This window comes from Salvelinus fontinalis, chromosome 1 (genome assembly GCF_029448725.1).
Source record: "Salvelinus fontinalis isolate EN_2023a chromosome 1, ASM2944872v1, whole genome shotgun sequence".
NCBI classification, from domain to species: Eukaryota; Metazoa; Chordata; class Actinopteri; order Salmoniformes; family Salmonidae; genus Salvelinus; species Salvelinus fontinalis.
In genome coordinates, this window is record NC_074665.1 from 60103492 (window position 1) to 60119794 (window position 16303).

At 42.4% G+C, this 16303-nt stretch overlaps 1 protein-coding gene and 1 long non-coding RNA gene across 2 annotated transcripts in view; one reads left to right on the forward strand and one right to left on the reverse strand.

The window, feature by feature from the left end:
- Positions 1-6909, reverse strand: LOC129858983 (uncharacterized). Its single transcript, XR_008760117.1, has 4 exons — positions 5211-6909; positions 4945-5088; positions 4647-4743; positions 1-1993 (listed from the first exon to the last, which is right to left on the reverse strand). It is a non-coding gene; the product is annotated as an uncharacterized LOC129858983 (long non-coding RNA).
- Positions 4630-16303, forward strand: part of LOC129858970 (28S ribosomal protein S5, mitochondrial-like) — a 25918-nt gene continuing 14244 nt past the window's right edge. Inside the window, exons 1-4 of the mRNA XM_055928243.1 lie at positions 4630-4730; positions 8894-9031; positions 12104-12229; positions 12944-13177. Coding sequence (XP_055784218.1) covers positions 4652-4730; positions 8894-9031; positions 12104-12229; positions 12944-13177 — 577 coding nt within the window. The 5' untranslated portion in view covers positions 4630-4651. The remainder of the gene's footprint in view (positions 4731-8893; positions 9032-12103; positions 12230-12943; positions 13178-16303) is intronic.

The window sequence follows — 16303 nt, forward strand, 5'->3', positions numbered from 1 at the left end:
TTATGATAAATTATTTTTATGTATAGCGTGATGTGAAATGGAACTGTTAAATTATTTGGTCTAAATCTGGCTTCTCTATGGCATTTTCTGCTCTGCTATATACATCAACACTCAGTGTGTCTATGAGTGCGTGCTCTGTTGTAATAACATATCTTATTTACTTGTTGTTTATGCATGTTGTTTATGCTGAAACTGTACACACTACTTTGAAATGCAGTTAATAGGCCTAAAACTGTCTCCCCGTTTTGACTTACGGGCAGGGGCGGTTCTAGGAATTTTCTGAGGGGGTGCCAATGGGGGACCAAAAACCAGTCAAATCAAATCAAATTTGATTTGTCACATACACATGGTTAGCAGATGTTAATGCGAGTGTAGCGAAATGCTTGTGCTTCTAGTTCCGACAATGCAGTAATAACAACAAGTAATCTAACCTAACAATTCCACAACTACTACCTTATACACACAAGTGTAAAGGGATAAAGAATATGTACATAAAGATATATGAATGAGTGATGGTACAGAACGGCATAGGCAAGATGCAGTAGATGGTATAGAGTACAGTATATACATATACATATGAGATGAGTAATGTAGGGTATGTAAACATTATATTAAGTGACATTGTTTAAAGTGGCTAGTGGTACATTTTTACATAATTTCCATTATTAAAGTGGCTGGAGTTGAGTCAGTATGTTGGCAGCGGCCGCTAAATGTTAGTGGTGGCTGTTTAACAGTCTGATGGCCTTGAGATAGAAGCTGTTTTTCAGTCTCTCGGTCCCTGCTTTGATGCACCTGTACTGACCTCGCCTTCTAGATGATAGCGGGGTGAACAGGCAGTGGCTTGGGTGGTTGTTGTCCTTGATGATCTTTATGGCCTTCCTGTGACATTGGGTGGTGTAGGTGTCCTGGAGGGCAGGTAGTTTGCCCCCGGGGATGCGTTGTGCAGACCTCACTACCCTCTGGAGAGCCTTACGGTTGTGGGCGGAGCAGTTGCCGTACCAGGCGGTGATACAGCCCGACAGGATGCTCTCGATTGTGCATCTGTAGAAGTCAGTCATGGGGGGCCATGGGAAATCAGCAAATTGTATCACAAATAGCATTGAAAATTGGATTGAACTACAATCAACTGTTAATTTCTATGTGCCCTAATTTATTAAAATAAATACATTTGATCCATGTTAAAGTTAGATACATGTTGAGTGTTGACTCCCCCTCCAAATGTAATAGATGGAGCTATACAATCAATCAATCAATCAAGTTTATTTTATATATCCCTTCGTACATCAGCTAATATCTCGAAGTGCTGTACAGAAACCCAGCCTAAAACCCCAAACAGCAAGCAATGCAGGTGTAGAAGCACGGTGGCTAGGAAAAACTCCCTAGAAAGGCCAAAACCTAGGAAGAAACCTAGAGAGGAACCAGGCTATGAGGGGTGGCCAGTCCTCTTCTGGCTGTGCCGGGTGGAGATTATAACAGAACTATGCCAAGATGTTCAAAATGTTCATAAGTGACAAGCATGGTCAAATAATAATCATGAATAATTTTCAGTTGGCTTTTCATAGCCGATCATTAAGAGTTGAAAACAGCAGGTCTGGGACAGGTGGCGTTTCCATAACCGCAGTCAGAACAGTTGAAATTGGAATAGCAGCAAGGCCAGGTGGACTGGGGACAGCAAGGAGCCATCATGCCCGGCAGCCCTGACGTATGGTCCTAGGGCTCAGGTCCTCCGAGAGAGAGAAAGAAAGAGAGAAGGAGAAAATTAGAGAGAGCCAAGATTTTCAAAATGTTCATAAATGACAAGCATGGTCAAATAATAATCAGGAATAAAAGTCAGTCATTAAGAGTTGAAAGCAGCAGGTCTGGGACAGGTAGGGGTTCCATAACCGCAGGCAGAGCAGTTGAAACTGTAACAGCAGCAAGGCCAGGTAGACTGGGGACAGCACGGAGTCATCATGCCCGGTTTGCCGTGACGTATGGTCCTAGGGCTCAGGTTCTCAGAGAGAGAGAAAGAAAGAGAGAACGAGAGAATTAGAGAGAGCATACTTAAATTCACACAGGACACTGGATAAGACAGGAGAAGTACTCCAGGTATAACCAACTGACCCTAGCCCCCCGACACATAAACTACTGCAGCATAAATACTGGAGGCTGACACCTTTAATGATAGTCCATAACTCCCTTGTGTTTAACAGCCAACCAGTATCACTCGAGATTGAAGGTCAAGGGGATATGTAAATGAGCGGTCTTACAGTTTGAAGTGTGCCTGCGTTAACAGTGTTAATCGTTACCATGCTTCAGATCTAAAGCTAAAAGTATTAGTACTTCAGTCTCCATTGTGAAGCTAATTCTACTGTGCCATCTAGAGCAGGACACCAAGGAAGATGCCCCCCAAAGGAAGCGGCGTTACTGCATTTCTGCTAAATGTAAAAGCTCTCAAAAACTTTGTGGAGAACAGCAAATACAAGTAAAAATTACTCCAGCCATTATCACCGTAGCTGCTGTAGTGTCATTCATCTCAGTCGATAAGGAACATACATAACATTTTATAACAAACATACAGAAATGAGCTATTAGCTAGCTCAGCACCGTGATTAAAACCGAATTTAGTTTCCTTTCAAGTCAAACAGCAGTTGTCTTGCCATCTTCTTGTCTGCACTGCTTTTGTCTACTCAACTGTGAGATAAGTTGTGCTGTTCGACAACTGCAGCTGTGCTCTTCAAAGTCCTAAAGAAAGCCAGCCAGCCAATCAAACAGCCTTCCCACCGGCTCTGAGCCATCCACATGGTTCTAAATTCAGCCCACGATACTGCTAAACTGCCTTAACAAACGTACCTTTCTAAAACTGCCCCTGTCTACCAGTAGGGTAGGCCTACCTACTGTGTAGCAGAGTTTCAGTAAGAAATGCAAGTGCATAATAAAATGTAGCCTATATATTCGACAAGTGGACTAATCTGACATGCAGGCCTACACCCCCAAGTGCAGACAGGGCGCTTCAGCTACTGCAGCAAAACATCCTAGAAAGATGCAGTTTTACCTCAATCCGACGCAAGCACTGGATGAAATTGTAGCAGAAATGACTGCGAGTGATGGGTTCCCCTACCATGCCATTGCAAACAGCATTGTGCTACACACAAGATCTACCTTATCTGCCAGACTGTTCCATCGTGTGCTGCAGTCCAATTTCATCTTGAGCTCTGCAGTCCAATTTTATCTTAAACTCATTCCTTAACTCTTCCTTCATATAACCTACCCCTGTAGCTTGTCATCATTGACCCCTGACTTGTGAAAGTGACACACAATCTTCCTTACTTTCTTCACTGTGCTGTGCAGGTCTCCTCTTAGCTTGGGTGCAGTTTTATTCATGCTCCCCATCTTCTTCAGCATCAGAAGGCTCACATTTATTTTATTTTGTGGTTATATTTGGATAGGATGTAGGCTAGCCTATGTGTTTTGACGAACATTTGATTTGGTGAAAAGCTTGATTTATTTGTATTTATTTAATTATCATAACATTTCTATGAATAGCCTATGTTAACAAAGAACGCCTTGATGTACCCTTAATTTGTTTTATAAAGTGTTTTGTTCATTTGAACCGGTTATTTTTTTGCCTCTTTGATTCAGTCAGTTTCAAATCCAACGACATAAATAAAACATTTAAAACAAGATCTTGAGAGATGACCAATAACTTTAATGATAACAAATGCAATAAGAAATGTTAGATTTTATTCTCGGGATGGACCATTGGTAAAATAACAGGAAAATATGAAATCCTGACAGAGACGGGCAGAGAGAGAGGCCACAAACCAACAGGTAAGATAGTGTGAATCAACAGACTGTGACACAATCTGAATTATTGTATGACTTAACTTAATGCAAGAGAGAAGCAGTCATGAATATATTATATATAGTTTTTGATAATAATTTCAGTTTGCCTACTTTACTTTTTTTTTTTTTTTAGTTTTTGACTGTGTATGTTGCTGGTTATTATTAAAGTATTATAACTAGATTTTAAGTTGAAAATATTATGCTAAATTTTAAACCATACAGTATGTAGAGCAGCAGTAGTAACAACCTGACAGGGGAATTGGGAAAAATACTAGGACATTAATCAGTAGCAGGGAAAGAGTACAAAATGGTTGTTTAATTTAATATATCAACATTAACATTCACACTGGTATTCAGTACAGTATTTCATGGCCATAGTACTAAGACTGATTGGACTGTACCTCTGTAAGGCCCCCCTTAGCCTTGTAAATTTGCCCATTTGTAAATTAAGATTTGTCTGTATTCTTTCCATTTAAAAAATACAAATCTATAGAAATTAGCATTTAAAACCTGATAAAAAAATGTTTTTTAAACGTGCCCCCCCCCCCCCCCCCCCCCTCTCGCACTGAATAATAGGGTAATTATTAATCAGTCAGCCATATACCAATATCAGATGTCGAACAGATGGAGCCTTTACACGTAAAATCAAAACACTGTACTTCATTAGCTATAACTTTCATTACATTTCATATAGCTTTCATCTAAATGCATTTTAAACATATTTACCTGTAGTTTATCAATAATGTAACGTTATCTCTTTTCCCAATTACAAAGTTACAAACTCAATCATATTCATTGTTAACAGGCACATTTCAGCCTACCTGTTATGCTATTCAGGACCTTTCACAACATCAAGATGGCGGCGTCCATACGGGTGTGCTGTGCCCTCCGAATTACGCTGGGAGGTGAATATATTTCCTAAATTACACATTACTGTCACACAGATGTTTTACCCAAAAAGGGCCCTAGAATATGTAATCGGATTGTATGTTGAACTGTGTAGTCTATTGGAATAATGTATATTTTCATAGACAAAGTCTGCACACTATGCTATGGCTAATACTAGCTAGCTATAGCTTGTCATTTAGCCAGACAGCCAGCTAGCTATGTAAAACTAACCATTCCATCATAATGGGATTCTTATCCGTATTTCGTTTGGATCGCTTTCTGATGAATGCCTGGTCCATCGCGTGACGACAATGACTAGTTGCCTAGGCCAGGGGTATTCAGCCATGGGTCGACGAAGGTACTGCACGGAGTCCGCTAAAATGTTAATAAATAAAAAAGTGCTATGTTTTTATGAATATTGCTAGCAACAACAGAATAAACTCATTTTTAATTACATACCTACACTAGAAAAAAACAATTTATTTTAATGATGTCACCTTTTATTTCTCAAATAATATTGAGCAAATTAGAGTTGCTACTGTCTTTGGTATTACACTCACTGGAGTGTCTGACATAGGCTTTGAAAAAGCACCCGCGAATTGGCTACCAGTGTGGCAAGTGCCGCTGGCTACCAGTAATCTTTCTTGACTTGGACATAAATGTTTGCCAACACATGGCTAACATTTGTTTAATCAGCTAAACAGCTTCTTGGCGAAAATGTGTTTTGAGTTACCTTTCTAGCTACTAGGTTATGTAAGAGTTCACAGTTCTTCTCATTTATAATGTGGGGAGGTCAACATAATGAGAAACTATTTACCAATTAATTTTAAAATGTTGATTGCTTCTTCTTGCCGTTATCATTCCACTGATGAGACGACAAGACTTTAATAGTTTTTTTGCTAAGGTATTATGGGGGTCGACGGTTTGCCTGGTAGGGGGTGCTGAGTAGTATTTCTGTCTGTAATAAAGCACTTTAGTAGGGAAAACTCATTTGGATTGGCTGATGGTTGGGCCTATGCCCACCCATTGCTGCACCCCTGCCCAGTCATATGAAATTCATAGGATAGCGCGAAATTAATTGACTGATTTCCTTCTATGAACTGTATCTCAGTAAAATCTTGCATATTGCGTTTTATATTTTTGTTCCGTATATATTCACATGTCTATTTGTCCTAATCTTTAGCCACATCTGGTATATACTCACCGGACAGTTTATTATGTACACCCATCTAGCACTGGGTCGTACCTCGCTTTGCCTCCAGAAAAGCCTGAGTTCTTCGGCGTATTCTACAATATGTTGGAAACATTCCACAGGGATATTGGTCCATGCTGACGTGAACAGCCTGTTCCGTCTCATTCCAAAGATGCTGTATTGCGTTGAGGTCTGGGGACTGTGCAGGCCACTCAAGTAAACTGAACTCGCTGTCATGTTCCAGGCAATGTTTTTCCCGCTCCTCAATTGTCCAGTGTTGGATATTGCGTACCCTCTGGAGCCGCTTCTTCTTGTTTTTAGCTGATAGGAGTGGAACCCGGCATCTCAGAACGCTGCAATAGCAGCAGGATCAATAAGTTGTGCGTTCTGAGATGCGGTTCTGCACACCACTGTTGTACTGTGCCGTTATGTCTGTTTGTGGCCTGCCTGTTAGCTTGCACGATTCTTCGCATTCTCCTTTTTTTTGTATTTTACATCGTTCTCAGTAAACCCTAGACAAGCCCAGGGAGGCGGACGTTTCTGAGACACTCGAACCTGTCACCGACGTTCATACCATGCTCAAAGTCACTTAAGTCCCATGTTTTGCCCATTCTAACGTTCAATCGAACAGTAACTGAATGTCTGTCTGCCTGCTTTATATAGTAAGCCATGGCCACATGACTCACTGTCTGTAGGAGCGATCCATTTACCTGAACGGGGTGGTGTGCCTAATAAACTGTCTGGTGAGTGTATTTCATCACACAGACAAACAGCCATAGTGAAGGAAGTTTACATAGTGCATAAAACATTGCCACCAGAGGAGCTTGCTTCTCTGCTCTGGAGAGATCGCAGGTAGTTGGTCAGAAGGCTCTGGAGGTCCATGGAATATTCTCTCTGTAGCACATGTAGCGTGATGGATGGAGAAACTGAATACACTGGAACGAGAGCGAGCTATAAGGGTGCCTTCCAATCTCACAAATGGATGCCAGTGTTTCCCTTATATGCACTTAGCAGCGGCGCACCGCCATTGGAGGGGGGAATAATTTTCAGGTTGCTAAAAGTTTTCAGTGTATACTTACAGTTAACAAGAAATTTGTGGAGTGGTTGAAAAACAAGTTTTAATGACTCCAACCAAAGTCTATGTAAACTTCCGATTTCAACTGTAAATGGCTAAAACCAGATAAATTGTCATAAATATAATGGAGCAATATATTTTTTAACAAGATCATCTTTGAGAACTATCACCAAAATAAAAAAAATAGACAGGGAGAATAAAACATTCCAGAAATATCATGACATCGATGTGGTAAAGAGTTCAATAGAATGCAGACCGTGTGGATAGAAGAAGGACGCCGGATCGGCGCACATTCAACAAATCTGGTCAAACAAATTGGATATTCGTCAAACCCATCATGAATTGGATTTGAATTTGATTTGATTCATGTATTGTAACAGGTAAACAATGTGGATAATGAAGTTCGATTTTGATATATTTGTTTTTTGCTGCATAACATTTAGAAGTCCCTTTTCAGCTTTAGAAGAAGTGACTACTAAATTCTAACTCCTGTTCCTATAAGCTGGTAGCATAGCAAGAATACAGAAATCGGTGTTGGTAGCCAAAGTCGTTTTACTGTAATGCAGTTGATTGGTGATGATGGCATGAACATATATATTGGGGTTGACATCCATACAAGCATTATATTCAGATTTGTGTGAAATACACATATAGTGCATTCGGAAAGTATTCAGACCGCTTCACTTTTCACATTTTGTTACGGTACAGTCTTATTCTAAAATGGATTAAATAAATAGAAAAATTCCTCATCAATCTACACACAAAGAAAAAACGTGGTTTTAGAAATGTTGGCAAAAATAAATAACTGAAATACCATATTTACATAAGTTTTCCGACCCTTTGCTATTGAGCTCTGGTGCATCCTGTTTCCATTGATCATCCTTGAGATGTTTTTATAACTTGATTGGAGTCCGCCTGTGGTAAATTCAATTGATTGGACATGATTTGGTAAGGCATACACTTGTCTATATAAGGTCCCACAGTTGACAGTGCATTTCAGAGCAAAAACCAAGCCATGAGGTCATGCCCATAGAGCTCCGAGACAGGATTGTTGTTGAGGCACAGATCTGGGGAAGGGTACCAAAAAATGTCTGCAGCATTGAAGCTCCCCAAGAAAAGTGTCCTCCATCATTCTTAAATGGAAGCAGTTAGTCAGAATCGAGGTAAAGATGAACAGAGCAAAGTACAGAGGGATCTGTGATGAAAACCTGTTCCAGAGCACTCTGGACCTCAGACAGGGCGAAGGTTCACCTTCTAACAGGACAACGACCCTAAGCACACAGCCAAGACGATGCAGGAGTGGCATCGGGACAAGTCTGAATGTCCTTGAGTGGCCCAGCCAGAGCCCGGACTTGAACCTGAACGAACATCTCTGGAGAGGCCTGAAAATAGCTGTGCAGCAACGCTCCCCATCCAACCTGACAGAGCTTGAGAGGATCTGCAGAGAAGAATGGGAGAAAGTCCCCAAATACAGTGTATCGTTATACCCAAGAAGACTCGAGGCTGTAATCACTGCCAATTCTAAAAACAAACTGTTTTTGCTTTGTCATTATGGCGTATTGTGTGTAGATTGATGAGGGGGGGGAAACGATTTAATCCATTCTAGAATAATGTAACAAAATGTGGAAAAAGTGAAGAGTTCTGAATACTTTCCGGAGGGACTGTACATGTGGTTCTGGATGACAACATAATGATGTTTGTTTTCAACATTAGGGATATTTTCCCAAACAAGTTAAATCCGCTTCGTGTTTTGTTTCCTTGCCACGATACTAACGAGTATCGCGATACTGATATCGTCCCGGACCTATCATTAACACCCAGAATAAACAAGACAGAATAATTTGCATTAGCTAATTTATAACTGTTCTAGGTCATTTTACACTAGTAAATGGCATTACCTCTCTGTGTTTCAGGGGTAGCACCACTTTGGACAGCAGGGGGCGCCCTGCCTCTCTCTCACCTAGCCAGACTCACTGCCTCTCTATGGACTGCTACCCCACCAGCCCCTGCTACCTGGATACAGACCAGACATAGCAGCTTCTTCAACAAACGTAAGTGCTGGTTTTCCCTAACTCTCTAGAGTCGATAGAGCACCAATATTGAAGCTTTCCAATCAATACAATCATTGTCAGCTAAGCTCTTCAAGTGAACAAATCAAATAATTATTTGCTGACATCAGCTCTGACATGTGCTCAACCCTCACAAAAATGTTGCTGATATTCACAATGCTAATCATCTCTGAGTCCGATCTGGTCTACGACTGTAATATCTTGATACTGCCGCAGTATTACCAGAGGCAGCACTATAATATAGGCATAACTACTTGAGCATTTTAATAGGACTCACTTAAAATGGCCTGAGCTCGCTAAGTGATACCTATTCACAGTGGTTGAACCTGTCAAATGCAGAGCTTCCACAGGAAGGTGTGTGTCTATCAGCTCAACACAGCAGTGACAGTCAGCCACACTATTTCCTGCAGCATCTCACTGAGATAATTACTCATGCTACATACATTTACATTTTAGTCATTTAGCAGACGCTCTTATCCAGAGCGACTTACAGTAGAGTGCATACATTTTATTACATTTTACATCTTCAGTCAAGGATATCCCTACCGGCCAAATCCTCCCTAACCCGGACAACGCTATGCCAATTGTGCGTCGCCCCACGGACCTCCCGGTTGCGGCCGGCTGCGACAGAGCCTGGGCGCGAACCCAGAGACTCTGGTGGCGCAGCTAGCACTGCGATGCAGTGCCCTAGACCACTGCGCCACCCGGGAGACCGGGTCTGTCACCACCAGCTCCGACATCTGTCACCACCAGCTCCGTCTCAGCCAATGCATGGAAACCCAAAAACACCCACCATTCCTCGCGCTTTATTAACCTGCCACTTTCAGTTGACACTCTCTCAGCATATATTTCTATTCACAGTGTACATACTCAAGAGAAATTGTTACTTTGATTGCTTTGTATCATCAGACTTTGCTTTGGTGGATACTATGATGTTTCTGGAACACTTCTTTTAAATATTTTGTTGGCAAATAATTTTTTAGCAATGGGTTTTCACAATTGACTGACATCCAGATGAACTGCTTTAGGCAGACTGCTTTGGTTCTTTTTTTGATTGGAAAAGGTCCACTTTTCCACAAGATGTGGAATTGCAGAATTATCACTAGATTCTATGTTACTTTTAGTTAGTTACCTTTATCACATAAGTTGAGCTAAAACCTAGGCTGATGTGATGCTGGGTTTACTAATGTAAAAAGATGAGGGAAATGAATTGTCCCAGTGGGACTCAAAAATGATTGTTTCTCTGCCTGACGCCAGGCGTTCTAATAGCTTGTCGTGGCAGCCGAACACAGGATCATTACTACTGCAAATGAAAAATACTGGCTGACTGACTGGTGGCAGAGTAGATGCTGCTGATGCATATATATTTTAAATTGCAGAATCAAATGATGGTGTCAGACATCTGAGTGGCCAGCTTTACTGATTGGCCACAGAGAAGGAATCAAGGGAGAAGGGAAAACAGGGTCCCTCTGCTTGTACACAGTGTCAATGTAAGAACTGTTGTGAAAAGGTATCACTGAGTGATGAACTTTTCAACAGACTTCTGCTCGAGGGCTTGGTGCTTTGAAGATAATATTTCCACTAGTTCATGACATTGTTGGAGATGAGCTGGAATGTTTTTGTTTAATACTCATAACTCTGTTCAGAGATAATGTTTGATTATATTTTGTCTCTGAACAAACGTTACTGGATTAGATATGAAGTATGCCTGTTAGCTGCTTTAGTTTGCGTCCTAATTTAAGTCTTGTAGCAAATAAGTCTCCTTGCCATGGGCAAAGTGAGGGAAAACAAACGTGCATACTGTAAGAGAGGGAAGCCTGGCCTGTTCTTATGCCTTTCAGTGTTTTTATATACCTCATCCCTTTAGTGGCATGACTGGCATCTGCTGTAGCATAGTTGTGCCATCCAAACGGAGAGACGGAGGACAATAATCAAAGTTGGTGTGCATTGTCACCCCAGGAGTGAGACTATTGAAGCGCTGCTACCATAGGTTCCAGGTTTTTGATTGGCCAGTTTTTTGATTGACCAGTAGTATTGTTAAGTGCATTGATCTAGTGTGGATTCATTTCCACACTATCTATCTAGGTCTCCCTTTTCAGACTTTCCTCACGGCAAGGACACGAGATTTAGCCTCAAGCAAGGTTTGGCTCTTTGACAATCATAGCTTTTATTAGCCTAGTGCCTTGTTGCTTTGCTGTAGTACAAAGCTCCATTAAATTCTCAAACACACTGGTTACATCTCCCTTCACATGCTTTAATGAACTCCTAATCGATTCTCTGTGCTGCACCGAGCATCTCCTTCTAAATCCTTGAGAAGCAAGCAGCCCGGCTGAAAATAGATTTTATTTGGGGAAAACAATCTAGCATTGTCGCTCTCTGAGTAATAGCAGGTGTTTGTTTGCTGGAATGCATAGTGCGCTCTAGCAGGTTTGATTAGTGCATGACTGTAGATGCAGATTGTAATTTCTGGGCTCTTTTGTTGGAGGTCGATCCCAGGCTTGTTGCAGAGAGATTGTGCTGCTTCTATAAACTAAAGTCGAAAAACAATTTTGTACATGCAAATAGTAAAATTATGCCGACTGTGTTCAGACACTCAGGTATGCGAGGACAAGGGCGACCTGTAGCGACGTTAAAACCTCAAGTTTCCTTGTTTACTCTCTCGGTCTAGACAAGTAAAGCTACATCAAAGAGAAGATTCAATATATTTCAAACTCTTTAGCGTTGTTCTAATTTTCTATTCCTAGAGTTTTGTAGGTAGGTAAAACATATATAGGCTAAGATGATCCCTGGTCGTGACCCCACTCTCTGAGTGTGTCTCATGGGGATTGAGACATGCAAAAAACACATTTCCATTTCACACCACACACTTGTACAGGTGTGTGAAACAGGACAAATATAAGCACCCCCTTTCTAAATACCTTTTTTTTTTTTATCAGTGTCCTACAGGCAACCAGATGATAGTTTTCAATATTCTGGACAAAGATGCTGCATTGAGGTTGCCAGATTAGTCAGATTTGGCAATTAAATTCCCCTTTCTGTGTGTTATCATTGCAGTGACAGCAGAGGAGCTTTGGAGGGGAGTTCTGGCAGAGACTGGTGCCGGTGCTCGAAAGGGCCGAGGGAAGAGGACCAAGAGGAAGATGAAGAAGGATCTGAACCGAGGCCAGAACATCGGAGAGGGTACGATGGATATATTATTTTAGATCTATTTCATTCATAGTTATTTATATATCCCTGTAACCCAAACATTTGACTTTGTTGGAGAAAGATTATACCCACTACGATTGGTTGGTATCATGTATATTTCTGTCTTTAATGCCCAACCTGATTTCGAGTTTGAATATTGATGGCTAAAGTTTGATCTGAATTTCCTTCTGTTAATGGGCAGTAGACTACTAATCTGTTACCAGTAGTATTTTAATTAATTACATTAATTTAAAATGAACAGATTAGTCCTCTTTCTCTTTTCATCTATCTCAGTGCCGTTTAAAAAGTGGAAATTCGTTGTGTTTTACTGCTGAGCTGTCTGCGGCCCAGTCAGTCTCCCTCTTTCTTTTCTGGCCCTGTTCAAATCCATCAAACCCTACAGATGTGACAATATTGTGTAATCAGTGCCGCATTGGAAGAGAATAGGCGTGACTTCTCTTCCAATGTTCTTGTGATTTTTGGCTGCACCTCGTCACACTGGTTGAAGTGCTGTCTACTCCCTGTAATCATTGCCCCATTTCTCCCGTCAGTTTGTCTGTCTCTGAAGACTATTCTTTATACAGTCTGTAACGTATAATAAAGTTGAAGTTAGTGCTTCGTTTGAGTTAGTGCAGTGGAGCGTTTAGGACAAATGAATGCTCCTTCCCATAATAAACCCCCTACCCTCTCTCTGTCTCTCTCTCTCAGGGCGCGGGGGGTTCCTGTGGCCGGGGTTGAACTCGCCCATCCTGAAGAGCGGGACCATACAGAGCATGTCTCGCCGCGGGGAGTCAGAGCAACAGGAACTGCAGGCAGAGCTTCTGCGACAGCGTGACGAATGGGATCGCAGGAGGAAGATGAGGGTGAAGAGGGAGCGAGGGTGGACTGGCAACTCCTGGGGCGGCATCAGTCTGGGGCCCCCTGACCCTGGACCCAACGGAGGTACTGTGCGTGTAAAGCATGCACATTAGGGATATAATGATTTCCCCAATACACATCGGACCCCGGTTCAAATGTTTAAAATATGAGCGATCCAAATGTAGCATGCATCGGTAAGAAAATAGATTAAATGTTATGAATTGGCAGTTTTTAGCTCATGACTTTTTTTCTACCTCCCGAAAATACCTCATCTTCTGTGACGACCGCGTCCCCTCCTTCACTGTCAAACTAAGCATGTCATTATGTTGACAGTCATTGATCTAGAAGTAATTTTGCATGCTGAACAACCCCAGGCAATATCAATAGCCTAGTCAAACTGCACGCTGGCCAACGAGAGGTAGGCCTATTCCTGATCTGGCACATACAGTGCCTTCAGGAAGTATTCAGACCCTTTGACTTTTACCACATTTTGTTATGGTACAGCCTTATTCTAAAATGGATTAAATAAGAAAAAATTCCGACACAATCTACACACAATACCCAATAATGACCAAGCGAAAACAGGTTTTTAGAATTTTTTGTAAATGTATTATTATAATATATTTTTTAATCCAGAAATACTTTTATATAACATTTCGGACACTTTTATTATAAGACTCAATTTTGAAATTGAGCTCATCTGCATCCTGTTTCAATTGACTGGACATGATTTGGAAAGGCACACACCTGTCTATATAATTTCCCACAGTAGACAGTTCATGTCAGAGCAAAAATCAAGCCATGAGGTCGACGGAATTGTCCGTAGAGCTCCGAAACAGGATTGTGTCGAGGCACAGATCTTTGGAAGGGTACCAAAAAATGTCTGTGCCATCGAAGGTCCCAGAGAACACAGTGGCCTCCATCATTCTTAAATGGAAGCAGTTTGGAACCACCAAGACTCTTCCTAGAGTTGGCTGCCTGGCCAAACTGTGCAATCGGGGGAGAAGGGCCTTGGTCAGGGAGGTGACCAAGAACCCGATGGTTACTTTGACAGAGCTCTAAAGTTCCTCTGTGGAGATGGGAGAACCTTCCAGAAGGATAACCATCTCTGCAGCACTCCACCAATCAGGCATTAAGGTAGAGTGGCCAGACGAAAACCACTCCTAAGTAAAAGCACATGACAGCCCACTTTGTGTGTTTGCCAAAAGGCACCTAAAGACTCTGACCATGAGAAACAAGAGTCTCTGGTCTGATGAAACCAATATTGAACTCTTTGGCCTGAATGCCAAGCGTCACATCTGGAGAACCTGGCACCATCCCTACGGGGAAGCGGGGTGGGAGCATCATGCTGTGGGAATGTCTTTTCAGTGGCAGGGACTGGGAGACTAGTCAGGATTGAGGCAAAGATGAACGGAGCACAGAGAGATCCTTTGATTGATCATTTATTAACGAGGACCGCAATCACTTTTGTTGCCCGCACTGCGTGGTTGAAGTGGAAGAAGAGACACTCACTCCGAGTCTATCAGCTTCCATACGGTCTTAACCATTCGATAATGAGATGGGGGTGAAATCCAAAGTTGTGCTTTGTATTAAATGGCTATGGCATTTTTTAAGATAAATATTATACATTACTAGCTCAAACTTTTAATCTGCAAAAATGTTAAATTAATTAATGGGTGATGGTGATTTCAGATCAAAAGTGTATGTGGGGGGGGGGCAAAAGGCAAACATTGCCCCCTAACTGACAGTGGGGTGGTAGATGCCCCCCCCCCCCCCCCCCCCTCCCCACACACACACACACACACACACACACACACACACACACACACACACACACACACACACACACACACACACACACACACGTCAGCTCAGAAAGATCCTGCTCAAAGGCGCAGCTCATGAGCTCCATCAGCAGCAGATTTACATTTCGAATGGAGAATGAATGTGTTTATGCAACAAATGTTAGTGCATTGAATCGTTTCCCTAATCAAATCGAATTACACAATCGTTTCAAACTAAAACATATCGTTCCTGTATTGTATGGATGCCCATGTTTCTAGATACGTATCGAATCGTTTTGAAAGGGAAAGATGCACATTCCTATTGCACATACACTGCTCAAAAAAATAAAGGGAACACTTAAATAACACAATGTAACTCCAAGTCAATCACACTTCTGTGAAATCAAACTGTCCACTTAGGAAGCAACACTGATTGACAATAAATTTCACATGCTGTTGTGCAAATGGAATAGACAAAAGGTGGAAATTATAGGCAATTAGCAAGACACCCCCCAAAACAGGAGTGATTCTGCAGGTGGTGACCACAGACCACTTCTCAGTTCCTATGCTTCCTGGCTGATGTTTTGGTCACTTTTGAATGCTGGCGGTGCTCTCACTCTAGTGGTAGCATGAGACGGAGTCTACAACCCACACAAGTGGCTCAGGTAGTGCAGTTCATCCAGGATGGCACATCAATGCAAACTGTGACAAAAAGGTTTGCTGTGTCTGTCAGCGTAGTGTCCAGAGCATGCAGGCGCTACCAGGAGACAGGCCAGTACATCAGGAGACATGGAGGAGGCCGTAGGAGGGCAACAACCCAGCAGCAGGACCGCTACCTCCGCCTTAGTGCAAGGAGGTGCACTGCCAGAGCCCTGCAAAATGACCTCCAGCAGGCCACAAATGTGCATGTGTCTGCTCAAACGGTCAGAAACAGACTCCATGAGGGTGGTATGAGGGCCTGACGTCCACAGTTGGGGGTTGTGCTTACAGCCCAACACCGTGCAGGACGTTTGGCATTTGCCAGAGAACACCAAGATTGGCAAATTTGCCACTGGCGCCCTGTGCTCTTCACAGATGAAAGCAGGTTCACACTGAGCACATGAGCACATGTGACAGACGTGACAGAGTCTGGAGACGCCGTGGAGAACGTTCGGCTGCCTGCAACATCCTCCAGCATGACCGGTTTGGCGATGGGTCAGTCATGGTGTAGGGTGGCATTTCTTTGTGGGGCCGCACAGCCCTCCATGTGCTCGCCAGAGGTCGCCTGACTGCCATTAGGTACCGAGATGAGATCCTCAGACCCCTTGTGAGACCATATGCTGACACATGCACATTTGTGGCCTGCTGGAGGTCATTTTGCAGGGCTCTGGCAGTGCACCTTCTTGCACTAAGGCGGAGGTACCGGTCCTGCTGCTGGGTTGTTGCC